At 40.8% G+C, this 20,446-nt stretch overlaps 1 protein-coding gene across 3 annotated transcripts in view; it reads right to left on the reverse strand.

The window, feature by feature from the left end:
• Window positions 1-20,446, reverse strand: part of COMMD1 (copper metabolism domain containing 1) — an 82,885-nt gene that overhangs the window by 52,061 nt on the left and 10,378 nt on the right. For all 3 annotated transcript variants that reach the window (XR_009957820.1, XR_009957821.1, XM_062571444.1), the window contains exon 2: window positions 8,438-8,719. Coding sequence is in view for 1 of the 3 variants with exons in the window: in XM_062571444.1 (XP_062427428.1) it covers window positions 8,438-8,719 (282 nt within the window). In the remaining 2 variants the exon portion in view is untranslated. The remainder of the gene's footprint in view (window positions 1-8,437; window positions 8,720-20,446) is intronic.

Here is a 20,446-nt window from a genome sequence, read left to right on the forward strand (position 1 = left end):
TGACTTTCACACTGAAACTGCAGCCAGCTTATTTTTCGAAAGGCGGCGAGCGCCGAATGTGACTGCTAACTCTGCTATAGTTACATCTGGGAGGCATCACACCAGCTGGGATTCAACAGTTGGGAACGCTGCCGCCAACGCACACAATCTTTGCACAGTAAAGTTGTTCTTTAGTAAGCCAGGAGTCAGTTGCATCGGACTAAGTGCGGTCCCCAATACCTACTACCCAGGCTTGGTCTTAGCCACAAGAAGAAAAACAAATCTTGGTATTTTTGAGCCCATTTTTTCCAATTCACCTTTATCTCATCTTCTACAAATCTTCAAGTTTCTTCCTCATCACACATAGAAGTGCCATCCTTCCAAGCCTTATACTAAGTTTCATGGGAATTAAAGCCTTGTATAGCTGCAGAAAGCTTAAATCTCTAGTTAGCTGATAAATGGGGGGAATGCAGAACTGCTGTTTTAAACTTGGGCAGTGGCCCAGGCCAGGCCGTTTCCCCCAAAGAAAGAACTGAAGGACACGGGAGCTTCTTTTAAGAGCAGGATCATGTTACATGCAGCCAAATGGTGCCAGCTTGCACGTGGCATTTTGTTCAAATACAATATACTAATTTGCACTTCTGCAATTCATCTCTACATAGCTCCATGTCTGGGAGGAGGAAAGAAGGGGAAGGAAATCTGGTATATTGTGGAATCGTCTGTGATTGCTTACGGGACAGCAATAGTGTGAGGTTCACGTGTAAACTGCTCTGCCAACCTGCCTCAAACTGAACAAATCACTGGGTGATAGGGCAGAAGATTATGCAATTTATGGGCTCTGAATTACCCAAGTAGTCCAAAACAAGGAGGAAGTATGGGAAGAAACTCATAACCATCCTCTAAGCTCATTAGTTATATGGGAATCCTTCTTATTAGAAAACAGAGCCAGAGCCGTGTCAGATTTGAAGCTTATCAGCCGTCTCCTGCTTCCAGACTCATGATTCCTCAACCTTTGAAATGTGTTTTCTTCAAACATCCTGAGTTTTTTGCCTCCCCTCCCTCATCTTCAACACAACAGTCCCTGCTGCAGATCCCAAACATAGCTCTCAGACTGCTGATGCTGAAGTCAAGACTTCCTGACCTGGAAGCTGAAGTATTCAGACTGAACTGAAGCATAAAGTACAAAAGCAACTGAAACACTTGCTGGCTCTAACTTCTGCACGAGGCTCCATGAATAGAAAAGGAACCAAAATACGTATGGTGACTAGATCAAACAAAGAGCATTGAACCATCCATTTTACCTGAAAGTTGCAGACCAAATGCTTGGGGCTGTTGTGGCAAAGACCCTGACCATATGTCTAACTCCTAAGAGATTATCCAACTTCACAGTTACATCATCTTTGAGATCACAGGCTTGCAGAAATGTGGCTTGGCAGAGATATCTAGAAGTCTCTAGGCCAACCTCCTGCTCAGAGCAGGACTACTGTCAACAAGAGATCAGGTAAGCCAGGGCTTCGTCTAGCTGAGTCCTGAAAACCTCTGTGCCAGCACTGCAAGACCATCCTAGCAAAAGAAATGTTGCAAAGCTGCAAAAATGCCTTCCGTGTGGTAGGCAGAACAAGAACCGAGGGGCACTAGCTCAGGGTACAATGACAAAAGGGCACCAACCAACTCCAGGGCCAATGTATCCAGCATAAACAGGGGAAGACCTTCCAGGAAAAGCAGTGAGCAAGCAGAGGGAGGATAAGGAAGAGAAGGAAGAACTAGTCCTTCCAGACAGGTTGGAAATGTGCAGCACAAGTTCTCAAAAAAGGTGTAGCCATGTGGTGAAATGAACTTGCTGAAGACAATTTTCAACAGCCAGGACTGTTGAACCCAACTGCCACCCTTCTCATACTTGTTCTAGTTGTATTTCAAAGCTGCAAGAGATCATTCTGGAGAGTGTTTCATCAAAGCTTTGCAACATTTTATCAACTGCACAAGAACAACAGATTGAAAATATTTGTTGATCGCACAAGATACGTAGCAGATGGCAAGTTCCCTCTCTTGACTTGTGCAAGGCTGTTTGCCTCTCACTTGAATGTACACACAAGACTTCAAAACAGCTTTTGAGAAGGGTAAAAACAACTCAGATTTCAGAGACCAAATCAGAATTTAGGCAGTTGCGAGGCAGTAAATAGGCAACATCCTACCTTCATACAGCACACCTTCAGTTAATCCTGAATTCTCACTGCAGTATCCCCAGCTCTGTAACCGTCAAAAATACTTACATCTCACTTAAATCATTCTATGTAACTACTTGAAAAGATCCAGTTGCACAATAAAAACAGTTGACAAAGAATGTGTATGTAGGAGTGTGCATGTGTGTACACACACTGAGCAAGGAAACAAGGATGGAAACTTAGTACAGCTAATTGCAGCATAGTAACAGTTACTCAACTTCAGGAACATTCCTTCCTAGGATGATCAGGTGAGGTATTCAACAAAACATAGTCAAGCATATGAAGTGCAAATGAGGCAGTCCAAGTTGGACAGTTATTTAAGCAACATTTCAATTTAATATTTTTAAATCTGTAGCATACCACACTTAAAAAAAACAACAATCACAAAAAAAGGTTCTGATCTGGTTCAAATGTTACTTTGCTTTCATGAGGTGGTGACAAAAATTGAATTGAGAAGCAAAGGACTACCAAGAGTACAGCACAGAGGATTAAGAAAATAACCAAATTAAATAAATCAACCGTGTTCTGGTTTTCTCCATACTGAGTGACCTATTGCCCTTTATGGTTTTTATTTGCTTTTCACTGTACCCTGTTATGTAACTGTTCCCACTAACGCATAAATTTTCAAGGTGAACAAAAGCTCAAGTGATTACATTCATCTTGGTCACTAAGATGATTCTTTTCACTAACTTCTACTTACTGAGTTTTATATTTTTAATCACATTAACCAAGAAGCTTGTTGCAATTAAGTTGATTGATTTAGGATCTAAATGACTGTACTTTCCTACTTTTGACAAGAGCAATAGTTCCTACAATGTTAATAGCTATAGACCTTAAAATGGATTAAGGTTGGAAAGGAGAAACACTTTCCTGACATTCTTCCTTCCTCTTTGCAGGCCAAACCACACTTATTTTGCAATCAGGGTACCCAGAACCACTTTTTAATCTCAAGAAGCACCTCTGATGCCCATACTGATATTCTGTAAAAGGAGATTTGTCTTTTCAGAACACATCCTACAGGAAAAGGACTGCAACTCCATTATCTGCAGTTATTTTCAGCAACAGCTATGAAGCAATCTGACCGGCAGTGTTTATGCCGTGCTTCCCGAGGCAGAAGGAAGCACAGACACAGTCCCTCCTCCCTAGAGTGCGAATTTGCTCATGACATTTTCCCGATTGGATCTTTCTTCAGCAGTGAAAGCTTTTGCTGGAAATAACCACAAACTATGGAACCTAGCTGTCTTTCACAGACCTGTGCTTACAAAAATGTGCAAAACGCTCCTTAACGGTATTCAGCCTGTAATCCTAGCAAACTAAGGAGATTACAGAAGCTAAATCCGAAGATTTTTATTACACTGTGAAAGCATGTTCAATTTTAATATTTGTGAATTTGGATTAATTTGGCTTATTTTTTTTATAGCAGAGTTAATACAAATTTTGAACTAAATTTGTGCAGAATACACAAAGTTAACATGTCAGAATGGTGTTTGGTCTCTCAAAAGTTTACTGTGGGACTTATTTCATTCTTTCCCAAAATAGCAGGAGATTTAAATCTTCAGTCATACAACCAAAAAGTTGAATGAGCATAACCCTGTGACCTCCAAAATTTTAATAGTATTCTACCTCCCTCATACAGCACACTATTGTCTACATTTTTTATGACTTCTTTCCCTACCTGATTTTCTCTGAATTATCAGGATCTGGATCCAGCTATTGACAGAGAGGGAATGCAATATACTTAAGGTAAATTCTGAGCTGACACTTCTGACTTTTCCAGTACCTATAAGTTCTTGCACTGACAAAGGATGATAATACGTCTTTTCACCAGAAAATATTTATCTCACTGTCAAGAGTTTAAAGAAATGATCAAAGTATAGTTAGAACTAGCAAATGTTATATTTTTAATTTCTCAGAAATGTTAGTTGCTTGTCTGTTCTTAAAATAAAAAAAATGTTTGTTTCACATGAAGGATGAGAGGAGGAAAGTATTTCCAAATCTCCAAGTTTGCTTTGGAGGCAGAGTACTGACAAAAAAACCCTCTAATCCATAACGCTGATGCGATTTCCTCCAGTCTTCCTGAGAAAAATTCTGCAGTGTAATCCCAGACTTTAATATTAAATTAGGGCAGAAAATGCTTTTTTAAGACATGCTTTATTTCCTACAAAACTCCAATAAAAGTGCTGTTTGTCACCAAGATTACCAGTAATTCAAACACAGAAAAGAAATGCATGTAAAAACATCCACTCCATAAATATCTTCAAACACATAAACCATGGGCAAATACTCAAGCTAATCTATAACATTTCATCAGTCTGAAGTATTAATCTGCAAGAATACGTACCACTGCAAGGAAGTAAAACCTTTCCTTCAGATAGCCCTTGAATGCTCAGAAATGAAAGCAAGCAAGAAAGGCATGACCACTTGAAAAATATATTTTCCCAGAGTCCTCACACGGCACTGAGGTTTGTACTCCATGCTGGGGACAGCACTCTGGTGTTCCACCGTGCAAGCAGTTCTCAGCACTACCTTAACCTCTATATGTTTGTTCATTAAAAGAAAAATGGACAGCATCAGCAACATGCGTATTCTCTGCATCGAGTAAGGCTGTCAGAGAAGCATCAACAGAGCAGTGCCAACATTTGTTATACAAGTAATCTGCCTCAGTGCCTATTCTGGTTAGCCAGAGGGACTAAGTGACAGGTAAACATGATGACTGCCAATTCCTAAATAAAATATTTCTACTTAGATCATCTTGCCATTGATTTCCAATTACACGTTCACTCCCAAAAGAAGGAAGACTGGTAGCAAATCAGATTGGAATACTAGGGGGAAAAAGAAGCTCTGCAGGAGGAGACCATCTCATAAGGAAAAGAACATGACAAGCACCACAGAACAAGTTTAAGTAGATCTTCATACCAAGCCATGGTGCTAAACTAAAACATTTATTTTCTATTAACAACACAGCCAGCTATAAATCTGATTGGAAAGGCAGCAACAGAAATGCGCAGATAATCTGAGACTGTGGGATAAGGTGACCATTGCTCCATGTGGAGCAGCATTACCGAGGCAGGGCAGGAAGGACGCGAGAAGGACAGCTCTCCAGCTCACCTTGCTTCCTGCTCAACAGACTTGCATCCAGTTGAAATTTCATGCCAAAGACCTTTACAGAAATATCCAGAGAGGGCAAACAAAACTTAAAGGATGTAGAGAAGACACTGGGACCTATAGACATTTTAACAGAAACTTAGCAAGGCACAGAGATACGAAAGAGCAAGACCATCGTGCAAAACCAAGATGGGCTGTTCAACAGAAAAGAATGAGTTGGCAGAGAGGAGTACTGAAAACTGTTAACAGATGAAGGAAAATACAGGCTCAAGAGCAATGACTGTAGGATATTTTTTAGTCAGATGGTTAAACAAAAGCAGAGTAGAGTACTTCATGGCCAGTGTGTTCATCTGCCTTCAGTCAGCATGTATTAAGGCTCCATTACCAGCACACAGGGAATTTTAAATATCATTGTAAAACCTTCACTGAAGAAGGAGGAGTCAAACTGCAAATTACAGAGCCAGAACCAAACTTCCTAAACTTTGGAGCATTGGTATTGGTGAATGTTTCTCACTGAAAATGCTTGCAAGGATGCTTAGAGGAAAGGATTCATTTTTCTTCTATCAACACTAATCCCAAGGAAACATTAATAAAACATTTGACAGGCTTCAGGTAAGCTTGCTCTATTGAAACTTATGAAACTCATGTAAACTTCCCCATTTCTAGCCATATTAGGTCTTACATATACACGTCTTTAGTTTTAAGGCAACGGACTGATTGAATTTTAAAGACGGCAAATACAGAAAGCAATGAAGGTTATTTATCGAAACAGAATGAATGGACACTTTCTAAATCCAGTCCAGAGAGAGAGACTGTGAAGAATCAGAGTGACTTTAAACTCTGGAAAAGATGCACTTTCTGCAGAGCTTTTCTTTGCTTCTGCCAAAACAAATGAAATATTAATGTCAATTCATTACACATCGATGCACTTGTATACTCCACTGTTATCAAGTGCCCAAATGAAAACAGTCTGTTCTGAATAATTTACTCCTGAATCATCAGAGAGCTCTTTTCTACAAATCCTGGAGGAGACCAAATCCAATCCTTGACTGACAGTTCTTACCCTTCTGAAAACATGTTCTCTCTGTTAAGTTTCAGAAAGGTACCAGCATATGTATTTTTGACATGCTACAAAAACTTGACATTTAGAAGAGATATAACTGTGATAGTGATCAAGTAAAAATATATCGAGGCTATAAAACAAGATGAAGAGTTTCAGGTTTGTGGGCAAGCAAGAACAATCCATTCAACCTTCAGCTGGGGGTCTCTGCTCCTGCCTTTACAGGCAGCCCCCAGGTACACGTGGTGAACGTCCCAAGGGCCAGATGAACCCTCTTGGCAGCCCACTCACTGCCATTTCAGTGCCTGGGGTCTCCTGCCTCAGCCCATCACGTGTGTGCAGCCTCCACTGAAAGCTCTTCCATTTTAGCTCTAAGCTAAAGACCATATAAAACAACAACTCCTTAAAACAAACACAAATTTTGACTGAAGCGGTGACAATCTTAATTATGCTTTGATTACCTCTCTGATTACCAGTTTTCAATACTCTCACCTGTACCAAATGCCAGACTAAGCTCACTGTACTGTCCCCTGCAAGGCAAGTAGAAGTTACATCTAATAGTAGAAGTTACATCTAATGGTAGTTCAAAAAAGCATATTTACATAACCATTTTCTTTGGTATATTTGAGACATGAAATTGCATTGCTAAAATAATTAACTCTGGTTTTATTGTGGGGTTCTTTGTTAAGAAAAATTTAAATGCTTCAAATCTCTGTTCTTCTTTCATGCTTACATTCTCGTTCTCTCGCTGTACAGGGAGGAAGAATTATATATGTACTTGCTGACTGATGTTACTGTAATAATCCATTACTGGAGAAAAAATAATTTCAAAAAAAAAGAGCGACTGCCTTCTGAAAAACAACTATGGCTTAGTGATTTCAAGATATATTTTTTTAATGAACATGGATATTTCTTCCATTTGTTCACTAATGTGCTCATTCTAATGTACTCACTATAAGTTTAAATTTTTTCCCCTATTTGTTACTAATGAAATATAATTATTTCCAAGATCTCAAAATACTTGGCAGAAAACAATCCTCTTTAAAGCTAGGAAAAAAGTCTAAAAACATACACCATTATTATCTTGGGCACTGCAGAGATACACTGGTAGAAGGTGGAGAGCCAGCAATTAGGAAGGGGAAAGCTTTCAAAAACCAAGAGGAAAACTAGACTTAGCAGAGTAACCACACCAAAATGTACTGTCACAGAAGGACCCCAGCTGAATGCTACTTTCATGCCAACCTTGTATAACACACAGAGTTTGCACAGGTACACTCTATATGCCTAATACAGGTACTTCTTTGCTATAATCAATTGAAATATTATGAAAACAAAGGAAATATATTAAATGTCAATTGTTAGCATCAAATGCCCAAACTTAGCTCATAGCTTGATTTGCAACAGCTACTGTTAGAGAAAGAGGTTTTAAGATTTGCTAATGAGCAAAAAAATACCAAATTGAAAACTCTTTCCTATCAGAAAAGGATATTGCATTTCCTATTGCATCTCTCATGCAAGTAAGATCAGATTGCATAAAGCAACCATTAACAAAGATCTACTTGTAACATGAAAATAGTCGTTACAAAAAATAGACAAATCCTTCCTCTGATTTATCCTGAAAATGTAAAAGGATAGATGATCATTTATAATCTTTGAACTTTAATCTTTTTCAGCTTCTATTCTGCAGGTATTATCTAATTCTGGTATTTGATTAGGAAAAGACCAATTGACTTTGCTGTATATGGGATATGAATATAATTTTAACGTAACAGCTAGAGTGACTGACTGTATGTTTGAATTCTGTGCTCTCAGATTTGCCAAACTTAATGTAAGGAGAGCTGTCAATCCATACATGAAGACATAATATAGGCAAAAATTGCACTCACCACATAACGTATCTTTGTGACCAACAAGTCACATTTTATCACTTTAATCACTTTAAGTACATTAAAGGCCTGGTGCTGACAAATACACTGACTCGATTTGGCTGCAGCGAATTCAGCAATAGGTAAAATATTTCGGCACATACCCAGTTAAATGAGATTTACATATTTTACAAAGTAAAGCTTACCTGCCCGCTTTTTCCCAGTTCCATTTCAACTATTGCAACAGGGGTATTTATCTGATCAATGTGTCTTGACTGTGATTTCAAATCCACTCTCCAGTTCATGTTTTTCAAGACATTATCCCACCGGCTTTGATTTATCAGGCTCTCTCGGATCTTTATTCGGTGATTTTTCCAAAACTTTGCAATAACTGCAGCTTGATCTGATGTGATGCCACCTTGTTTTTTGGTTTGGGCAGTGAGAAAAGCCTCCAGCTGATTCAAATCCATGTCTGCTGAAGCAATTGACTGGAAGAAAAACAGGAGGAGAAAAAGGGAAAAGATTGCTTAAAAGAATTCTTTAACGGTCAAAGCTGAACATTCAACCCAAAAGATTGTATCTTCAGGGTTTTACAAATATCAGGTTTTAAAAGGATAGCGCAAGCAAACTTGGCTTATGGAAATAACCCAAAAACTTCCATTTGCACTTACCTACCACTTTGCCCAGATCACTGCCCTGGGACAGCTGGAGGGGAGTATTTTGGGAAGAGAAAGCCAGGAGTGCCTCCAGCTATGGAGCACTCCTACAGGAGCACCAAGGAGCTTCTCCCTGTCTCTGTCCCATACTCCCAGTAGCCCCTAGGCATACTCTTTACTCTTACTCTTTACTCCTCCTCCCTGTGTTGCAATAGAAACGATCCTTTCAAAACCTATTTTTACAGAAATCCACTCTTCCACATCCTTCCAAAGTTGATAGTAAGCCTTAAATTTCCATTGCCTAACCGGCAACGGTTCCTTAAATATGCCTATAGCAGAGAAGGAGGCAGAACTTGGAGAGGAATCTGTGGTTAGATCTCCTCAATGCAATTTGAAGTAGACAACTTTGTTTCATTTTCACCAAAACCAGATGTAACCGATCCTTAACAACAAAGTAAAATGAAGATAACACTGGGATTCTTGGAATTTGCATCAATTTAATTTTCCTTGCCATTATATTTCTGCTACTGTACTCTGTACCTTACTGGTGCAAAACCCTGACGATGCAAGGCTCTGCGGTGTGAAATTGCCCTCGTTCAGTACCTTCACCACTTTCCAAGGTAAAAATACAGCTGTGCCTTTTAAAATTGCTGCTCAAAACTGAAGCTAGCGTTGTTACAAAAGCTAAACAGCGTTCACAGAAATAACAAGCTCACTCTCAAAGCCTAGTATGAGCAGAGATAACGGCACCGTGTGGGTTTTGGCCAGGCACACACGCCGCGTGCTTCAGGCTCCCCGTCGGTAACGCAGGGCGCTGCTTATCTGGACTTAGAGGTGCGCTGAGCATTAGCATTTCAGAAACTTGCTGTAGACAGGAGATACGCTACTTCTCCCTACTTCGTCTGTGATCACCCACACTTGTCCGCGGAGTTAGCTACAAGCAGGCTTCATTGCTCTCCTCCGGACCCGATAGTTGGCAAAGTACAAGGATCGTAGTCACATCAAGAGTGGCTGGAACTAAAATGACTGATTTAAAAAAAAAATTAAAATAAAGAGAGAACTACCCCTAGAAAATGAGCTTGCACATCACACAAGGGCCAGAGAACTGCAGCAGGAGGCTGCTGCTTTGAAGTGAGCAAAGCCAACAACATGCACTTAACCTGCAGTAGGGACACCACATCCTTCTTACCCTGAGTTTTTTCAAGAGAAAAACAAACCCAGCCCTTCCCTAAAACATCGCACAACCTGTGGTCTTTAACAGTGCTCAGCCTTTTACCACCCAGGGCATGAGCTGTTTCTCCTCAAACTTTTGCAGTGTTTAACAAGGAAGCGCCGTCTTCCTGAACTCTCCAAATGGATTTGGTGCCGTCTGTTACAGGTTTAAGAAAACAAATGGCAATCCATATTAGAAGTAATCTAATCTCTGCTGTATCAGGAGCACCTGGCAATTTGTTTTAAAATTTGAGCTGTCTAGTATACCACTCGCCTTTGCAAGTTCAGTGCAAAACTTTGGTATGTTTATGTGCTACAAGCACCCTAGTTAGTTTGCTACCAAACTACCACACAAAAATGTTTTGCCACCCAAAATAGAGGAAGGAAACCATATATCACCCATCTCTTGCTCTCTCTCATACAGATATACGCTTGCATGTGTACATAAAATATGAATCATTTAATTTTGCAAATGTATACACTTAAGAAACAGGGGAAGATGACAATTACAGTGTATTCTGGGGAATTTTTATCAGCACCTATCCTTTAAATAATATAGCAATAAACCTCACTCAGAATAGAATCTCTCTCAGTTTGGAAATCAAACTGTTTCTTAAAAGCTCATTTTAAAAGAATATAAATTTTAATTTGAAGAGTGTACAAACAATCAATGAGTTATACTTCAAAATAACTGCATGAAGATCCTGTAGATATATTTTCTTTAAATTCCTCAACAAAAAACATCAGCTCTACAGGCATTCAAGTAATGAAAATCCAACAACTCATTTTAATATTCTTTGTCGTTCTAAGTTGGAAACATTTTATTATGAGATAGGAAAGCAGGGGTAAGTTACAAAGAATGAGAGAAAAAAATAAGTCTTCACTGATCCTTCATTTCTTTCATTGTACGAATTCTTGTACAATTCATTTTTAAAGAATGAATTTAAAGCAACCACAGTTCCACTCCATTACTCACATATATGACAGCAGTTGAACTGTGGACAATTTGACAAAGCCTGAATAAATTTTTTAATATAATTTGTCTAAAAATTATTCTAGTCATACTCCGCGCAGCACTGCAAACAATGCTTTCCATTAGCTTTAACAATGCTCCTCAACTGCATAGTCAGAATATCAAATTACAGTGAATACACCTTATTGATGTTTCTAAGGATTGATTTAAATTTAAAACGTAAGCGGTTCTTCCGTGTGTTTAAGCAAGTATAGGTAAAACGTGTCTGATTACAGGTCTCCCTCTTCTGCTTTCAAACTTTGGGGATTTAGGTGGATCGCTGAGCAGGACCAGGACAAGGATTAGCTGTTGTCCGACGCTCCAGCGGGTCTCTTCCTACAGCAGTGCTGAAAATGGTTTCACTTTTAGCATAGACAACACACACACGTTTTAGCATCATCACTGGAAATTTCTCAGGACTTAGAGGGGTTGAAACCTATTTTATCCATCAATTCCTGCTGTAAAACCATTTTGAGCACTGGTTCAAGAGGGGTATGTCTCATTCACTATTTCATTTACATTACTATTACTATTCATTCAAGTGACTATGCAACACAGCACTGTAAATCCTATTCTCAAAATTAAAACCTACAAGAATTCATACACAAAATTTCCTCACTTTACAGATTTTGAGATTTGTTAAAACACCCATTTTTTTTTTCACAGCCCATCATACTAGGAGCTTGCCAATCCTACCCTCAGGAACCAGCTACAGCTTTCCTTCCAGAGGCTGGACATAAACAGCATGAAACAGTTTTGTTCATACTAACTTTTCCCTGCATTCATCTTCAAGAGAGATCCATTATCTCTTAAAATGTAATTCAGCCAATAAAAAAATATGACTTCAAATACTATTTCTTTAATGGAACAGCATTTGATAATCTGGAGAGTTTTGTATTTGCTTAATTAGACATGTGCCTTGGTACACAGAACAGGAAAGCAGACTTAAACTCATTATCTTTTCTGAGAAATAGAGCCTGACAAGCATGCAATAGTAGTGAAAAACAACAATCGGTAAAATTCACCAGGAAGAAAAGCGCACTTCATTTCCAGAAATAAAACATGACTTGTCAAGCAATATGGGAGCTCTCCAAGAGCCTGCCACGCCAGGACGCGTGGGCATTTTCTCCAGCTGACCCTCAGCACCGTGGAGCGCTGCCAGCCTGTAGCACAAAGAAATCAAAAGCTCGCAGAACACAAACAGTTCGGGGCCGTGTACTGCAGTAATGAACTGGCCTCTTCGGGTTTTTTGTAGGCGGAATGAGAAGCTATTTCTGTATTGCAGCGCTGTAATTCAGCTGTGCTCGGAAATACAACCTTGAAAACCTTTTATCAGACACTTGGAGCACGTGCACGGAGAGCAGGGACCTGCCACTGCCGGGAAGAACGTGCAGCAGCTCCATGTGCAAGCTCTTGCTGGCCAGTACAGTAAACCTCTACCAGACTTGGGGCATTTCTGGATTTGGAGGCATCTTTGCTGCATGCAGCTTCTTTCTGCTTATGTACAAAGAAAGGCAACGCTGAAGTAAGCAGCAGAGGAACGTGAGAAGTTCTCGTCATCTTTGGGCACAGCAGTCTCAAGGGCCCTGGTGACATTAGGGTACTCATCCGAGTTAATTCACGCACATCCTAGCGCAACTGGTAGTTTGAGTCAGGAGGAACACGAGAACATCTCTGCAGCCCTGTGGTTTCTGACTCTCCTTTTTAAGCATGTAGTAACCGGACTGTCTCCCATGGGCTGCTGATACCAGTTCCATAACAACCGAGCTGCTCCCATAGACGTTCCCTGGATATTCGGCCAGTAGATTTTCCCATGTTGCCGGAGACAGCGGAGGTTTTTGACTGGCAGGTTGTGCCTCACAAATACTATTTATTAGAGTCTAAGACCTCTCCTGAGAATTGGAATTACGACAAAATTAGATGTGTCAGCCTGCTTGTCTGCATTTGAAAACAGTGATCCACCTTTTGAAAAAAAAAGCACAAAACTAAAGGGCCTCCTTCCCTCCAAATTCAAATTAATTCAGAAATCACAAGTGACCTTAACAATACATTTAATCAAAGCAGAAAGATTTTAACTAACCTTTTAGGCTTCATCTAATCCATGGGAGATCTCAGGAATTTCTTTTATTCAAGCTCCATACTGTCTCCCAACATTATTTTATTCTGCTTCTTATTGAGCTGTCATACACGGTTAGAAGTGGAGATGAAACTGTTTGCTTATAGAAAAGAGCTAGCTGTCAATCATTATGAGAATAATATAAATTTTGTTTAAAATCCTGTAATTTAAAATTTCTTTCTGGTGTGTATGATCTTCTGCAACACATATATGTTATTTAAACCTGTAGAGCCATTTGGTTCACTGCAGAGAAGATACTACACCAAGGTCAATGAATATTCGGTGGATTTTGAAATTTTTTTATGTTCAGGTTATTCTCACTTTCTTCTTGGTCAGGAGCACTCACAACAAAATGCAGCAAAAGAATTAACTAACTCCTGCTGCAGATGCAAAAAATGTGCAATAAAATTAGGAAATTTCAGGCAAAATTATCCTTCCTGCATTTCTAATCTTATTAAGCTTGATTTTACACAGACTTGTCAAATGGGGAAGATAAAACTCTCCTCCACAGATCGTTTCCATTCTTTCATTTTCTCTTCCAGGTTCCCACCAAGTAGAACCCCCCTCCCCCCACCCCCCCCGAAAGCCCTATCTTATTTTTTGCACACAAGCTCACAAAAAAGCAATGTTCTCTACTAAACTTGTTTTTTGTTTGGACATGAAGTTCTGTAACAGCTGTTGGTGCGGGTGGGAGCGAGAGGGACAGTGCGATACATACAGCCATTCTGGCCTAGCTTACAACTGAACGCAAGAGAAATCTCAGTATTAGTTTTGAACGGGTTCTGAAGTGACCACGTTTTTCCCCTCCAGCCTGCCTCTACCATTAGTCTGAACGTCTGCAAGAAATGACGATTTTGAACTCACAATTCCATGAAACACCACTTCCTAAATTATTTGCAGAAGGTGTCATTTTTCTGTGGTATGAAGACTCACTTGATGACAGTGAAGACGAACGGTTGATTAAAATAGACAGCTACCGGATGAACCACAACCTAAGACACTCTTCTGTGGTCAGATAGTACTTGCAAACCTACCGTGCTGAGCTCAAAAAGGTTCTCACCCGGTTTAAAAAAAAAAATTACTCTGTCTGGATCTGCTTGCAGGCTCTCTCTGTGCTTTACACCACTTTGAGGACACGAATAAAAAAATATGAACAAGTCCACCCGCTGACGTTAGTCATAGCTAGCTCCCTAAACAACGCCTGCATAATTGGTTTATGAATAGATGATAAAAGCTGGGATTTTAAGCAATAAACATAAAGAAGCACCACCCCCTTACTGCACAGTAGCTTCCAAAGTACTTACATTATTTAAAAATAGACAGAGGAAGAGAGATGTAAGAAAAAAGGCAATGGAAAGTGCTTCTCTGAGACAACACAGATAGGCTGTGGACAGGCTAGAGAGAGATCGTGTAGGGAACTGAAAAAAATAAGGAAATGTTCTATTAATAGCAGATATACTTGCAACTGCAAGGGTCACATATGAGGATAAAAAATATAGATAAATAATAAATTGCCTACCCTGGCCTGTGCTCAACTGAATTATATCAAAAAAGTGTCTTTTTAACAAGCTGTGCGATCAGACAGCTGTGCTATCCTGACCTGAGTGATTCTTTGCAAATGTTTAGAAAGCATTTCGGTTTTTGCCACATAGGGTAGGAGCAACAGAACATCACACTCCCAGCAATTCTTAAAAATGCAGTTATCACAAAATGACGATGTTGGTAGGGACCTCTGGAGATCGTCTGATTCAACCCCCCGGCTGAAGCAGGATCACCTAGAGCACATTGCACAGGATGGTGTTCAGGTGGCCTTTGAACATCTCCAAGGGGCCCACAAGCTGTCTGGGCAACCTACTCCAGTGCTGAGTCACCCTCACAAGTTCTTCCTCATGTTCAGATGGAGCTTTCTATGTTTCAGTTTGTGCCCACTACCTCTTGCCCTGCTGCTGGGCACCACTGAAAAGAGTCTAGCCCCATCCTCTTGATATACACAGTGACAAGATTCCCCTTCAGTCCTCTCTTCTCCAGGCTGAACAGGCCCAACTCTCTCAGCCTTTGCTCATATGAGAGATGCTCCAAGTCCCTTCACCATCTTTGTGACCCTTTGCTGACTCGCTCCAACAGCTCCATGTCTCATACTGGGGAGCCCAGCACTGGACCAGCACTCCAGATGCAGCCTCATCAGGGCTCAGCAGAGGGGAAGGATCATCTCTCTCCACCTACTGGCAACATTCTTCCTAATGTGGTCCTACATACCATTGACCTTTTCTGCCATGAGCGTGCATTGCTGGCTCGTGTTCAACTGGTTGCCCCATGCCAGACCTTCTCTTTAAAGCTGCCCTCCAGCTGGTCACCACCCAGCACCTACTGGTGCAAGGAGTTATTCCTCCCCAGGGGCAGGACTCTGCATCTCCCTTTGCTGAGTTTTATGAGGTTTTTCTCTGCTTATCTCTCCAGCCTGCCAAGATCCCTCTAAATGGCAGCACAACTGTCTGGTATATCAGCCATTCCTCCTAGTTTCACACCATCTGCAAACCTGCAAACTAGCTGAGGGAGCACTCTGTACCATCACCTAGGTCATTTATGAAGACATTAAACAGTATTGGTCCTGGTATCAACCACTTTATTAAGATAAATAATATCTACTGCTCTCCTCTCATCCACCAAGTCAGTTATTTCATCACAGAAGGCTAACAGGTTGGTGAAACAGCATTTCCCATCCACAAATCCTTACTCCTCCCAAACACTTTCTTGTACTCCCATGGGTCTGCAAATGGTTTCCAGAATTAGTTACTGCATCACTTTCCCATGGATCCATGGATTGAGGTGAGGCTGATCGGCCTGTACTTCCCTGGATCCTCTGTCTTGTCCTCCTTCAAGATAAAAGTGACATTTGCTCTCTCCCAGTCCTCAGGAACCTCTTTGATTGCCTTGACCTTTTAAAGATAATTGAGGGTGATTCCTTAGCATCAACCAACTTCCCTGGATCCCTCAGCTCTCCAGGGCCATATTCCATTGGATTCTTCCAAGCAGATTCCTGAAGAGGCCAAACTCTGCAAACTCTGTATACAGCCATGTTGTATACAAGTTTGAAAGGATCAATTTTTTTTCTAAGGAAAAAAAAAAGCACAGATATGCGCTCCCAAGCTATCCTTCAGCAGAACCAAAGTTATTTTAAGAGTGCATAAGTCTTTGCAGGTTATGTTATTCAGTCTAAAATAGTTTCTTCTTCATCCTCCTGAAGGGACTAGCTTCATAAATAAGAACTTTCAACAGATGGAAGCCACCTCATGCAGTATTGCTGAAGAAAAGAGAGAAAAAGAATAAAAAGCAGAGAGAAATCCAGATAGTGTAGAAGAAATACCAGATGGCAAATGCAAAAATGTTCAAGGAGAGGGACTAGAAGCAGAAGAGACAGAGATAGTGACAGCCCTGGAATTTGTGACATGACCTCTCCCTCCCTGGACAGATCATGTGATGGGCCTTTTATCTCCTCCTCCTTTCTCTTGCAAAAGAGAATAAAGGAGAACTGTATTTATCAGGTTTCTGCAATCATTCTGGGAAAATTACTTGTTGCCCTGGACTACTGCTTAATGTTTAATCTCATTTAACTTAGAGTTAAAAATAGAAGTTGGATCAGCTCATACTTTAAGAGCATGTAGAAAAAAGGTTGTAGCCCTACCCTGAAAGCAGTAATGGTGCAAACATTAGCAGACTTTGTTTCAAGAAGATTTTGCAGACAGTCGTCTTGTAAATAAAATCAGGCCAAGTAAAAACTTACTTTATTATGAACAAAGCACAGAAAACAGAATTCACATCGTGAATTCATTTCCACTCTTACTCAGTCTATCCTGATTGTCTGCATCTTAAAACGTAATTATAAATTCAGCTAATTTCCACCTTGGTTTACATTTGGATATTAGCTTGATTTATACCAAATATAGATGATCTAGCACTGAACAACATGAAATGCACTTAGTCACACTACTCAGTTGTATGCTGTCTTGCCACATATCGTGATTTGAACAAAATTCTGGCTCTGAACTCTGCTTTCCTTACTTTTACAACCCTTGTATCTTATCTGTACCATTTGGAAAGTAGCTAGAGTCACTGGGATGCAGAAAAGTCCCTGTACACGCAGCTCTGCCCCTACCAGACTCCGCTGTAAATCACTGTGCCCCAAGGCCCGCTGCCTCAGCCCGCAACCCTACCGACACCGCAGCAAAGAGATCAGCAGGCAAAGGAGACAAGCTTACAGGCTCACAGCTCCAGGGGAAACAGAAGCAGGCACGAGTGCTTTACCACTCATTCATCAGGTGTTTTGACAACTCCCGTGACGTGCTGACGGGCTTGCCAGGCGAGCGGTAAGCTTCCAGCATCAGCACAGCAAACAGCAGCTCTTCCTTTCGGCACATATAAAACAGGTTTCCTCCTCTCAGTTCAGTGAAATACAAAACACGCTCCCCTAACCAGCAGCTGCCCTAGCAGTCGTCAACAGCGCAGCCTTTGCGAAGGCAAACTGAGCACCAGGACAAACTCTTCCCCGTAGGGATCACAACTATCCTGTAAAGGTCCCCAGGCAGCCTGGGGGCCTGTAAACCACCACCCGACTGCGAGCACCACCCAAGCTGGGGAGCTCGGAAGAAACCATTCCTAGTGCAAGCATCAGTTCACTTTCCCCATAAAGATTTAATTCCCATTTGCTGTATCAAATATGCTTTTAAAACTAAACCTAATAAATCTTTGGAGGAAAAAAAAGGCTAAAAACTTAATGAAACCACCAAAACATTGAAGTGAGAGTATCCTCCCGTGGAATTAAGTATTTATTGACTACTTTAATTACTCAGAGTGAATTCCCTATTTATATCCAGTCAGGCCCCGACCAAGCCACCAACCGGCAGAGCCGGCCGGCCGGCGAGCGTTTGCAGCGAGCCGGCAGGAGCGAGGCTCCCCGCAGCTGGGCCGCTCGCGCCGCGCTCCGGAGCTGCGCGTGGGTGCCCGCGTTCGCAGGGCCGGCAGGCACCCGCAACACCAGTCTAAACCGTTCGGGGCTGGGCAAAATCTAGCTTTAGATTTCACCGTTGCAGGCACCAACTGCTGAAAATTTCAACACGGAAGTGCTCCAGGATGGTGCACGCCACCAGAAAGCATTCAGTCACCTCTTCCCACGGTTCTTCTCTGGCTTCTAGTCAAATTGGGGCTATTCATAGTCAATAAACCCTTTCTCGTTTGCCCACATGAACTAGAAAATTTTCCTCTGACACTTACTTGTCCTTATGAGACTTTTTATAGGTTTACTGATACAACCAACACCATGAAAGAAATCCTGCGAACAGAAGTACTCTCCTTGCCGAGAAAAAAGCAGCCGACGTTCTCCTAACCTTGCTCACGACAACCCAGAGCCAGATCCCCGTCTCTCCTTCGCTCACACAGGAGACTTTATGCAGTGTCTCCTTTTATGTGACCAACACCCACACAGCCATGTCCAGCACCTGATGAGAGAAGAGCCATTCTGCAAATCTGCATCAAGTGCAGGTGCTCTGCAGTTTCTTCCAGTATAGGTCACAACCAAGCTGCAGTGTGGCCTAACAGGCTCTAGTCTCTTGAGGATCCATCAACAGATCGCAGCTCGGACTACTCGTGCATCTCACGACACCGGAAAGCAGCCCACAGGTCCATGCTGCGATGGGACGCAGGCGCAAACGTAGGTAACACAAAGAGGAGGGAGTCAAACAACAGGTTCTTGCCCTCAATGCACATTCCAGAAGCCAAAAGTTACAAATTTAAGCAGAACTCCAACCAGCATCATAACCACATTTGTCATCTTCATTCTAGACAACGTATGAAAGCTAAATGCGTCACTGAATTGTGTTAGAAGAAATTTCACCTGGAAAACATGAGGGGGCACTAATTTACGACTCCTCACTTTTCTTACTTTTGCATGTGTGCATATGGGCACACACTTCATAAATAAGTACTGTGCCCACTACACGACCATTTGACCCTCTACACCTCTAAAATAAAGGCACACTGCCCAAATGTGCCTTCTCTGCTTTCCAAGAAAAGGGAGTTGTACATATTTGTTCACGTCAAAAAAGTTAAGAATTGAGTTTAATGAAAAATACAAATGAAATTACAACTAATTCAAATTTGTAAAACACTTGCACCATCTCAGATCTGTGTAAAACTAAAGGGTATTTATACAAAAAAGCTCTGAAGAATTCACACGTCAGAGGTGACAGTCTGAAAAGAGACTGCAAAGTCATATGTAAATATCAGACTCAAAGTAAAGATGTCTGTTGCTCACTTGTCTGTTACAAAGATTCAGCTTTAGCGTCTGCATTTGTCTTAAAAATATGTTTTATAGTCCTGAAATCACAGTTTATAAAGACCGCAAAGAAGAGGGAAAAAAAAGACCAACATTAAGGTAAGAATCTTTTGGTAGATATCCAAAAGCACCTCAACAAGAAGAAAAATTCTAACCTTATTCAGAAAAATACAGAATTTAAGTCAAACTATATTTACACTGAAATTTTTGATTGTTAGAAACGAAATATATGAAAAACAAGCTTTCAGAAATTTCTTAACATACAAAATGAGAACTGCAAATACACACACAGCCATACATGCACACACATAGGCTTCTTAAATCTAAAAGAGTGTTCGGCCAAGCTGAGCATTATTTCACATTTGCTCTGCACTGTGTAATTTATAGCTTCTTTCAGTGAGATCCAGTTGTAATCTGTTTTTATTTACATGAAGTCACACACAAAGCAGCATTGTTAATAAGTAAATATGTAAGATGTTAAAGAATGAGAAGGCTAAAAAACATACTCCAAAATCATCGTCACCTGTAGCACTGAAGCAGGCAGTCCGTGAAGACAGCAAACAGCTACAAAACCGCATGGCAAGTTGAGAGGAGGCAGTAGCAAATTTGCTATACAACCATAGCACTACTCAACTTTTTAGGAGATGGAGCACACCGAATTAGATTTTGGCCTTTAAGCAAGTATTTGTGCACCGTAACCAAAGTGAAGGGCAAATCCCCCTTGCTTTGTTCAAACAGTCCCATTTTAAACCAACGAGTGGCTAAAAGCAGCACAGAATGCCTGAATGGTCATTCTGGTCAAACCAAACTGAATGGTTTTCCCTGTGTATGACTAATGTCAATACAACACAGTTACGAAGATTACTGTGCTTTAACCTCAGAAGTTTATAA

This window comes from Rhea pennata, chromosome 3 (genome assembly GCF_028389875.1).
Source record: "Rhea pennata isolate bPtePen1 chromosome 3, bPtePen1.pri, whole genome shotgun sequence".
Lineage (NCBI taxonomy): Eukaryota > Metazoa > Chordata > Aves > Rheiformes > Rheidae > Rhea > Rhea pennata.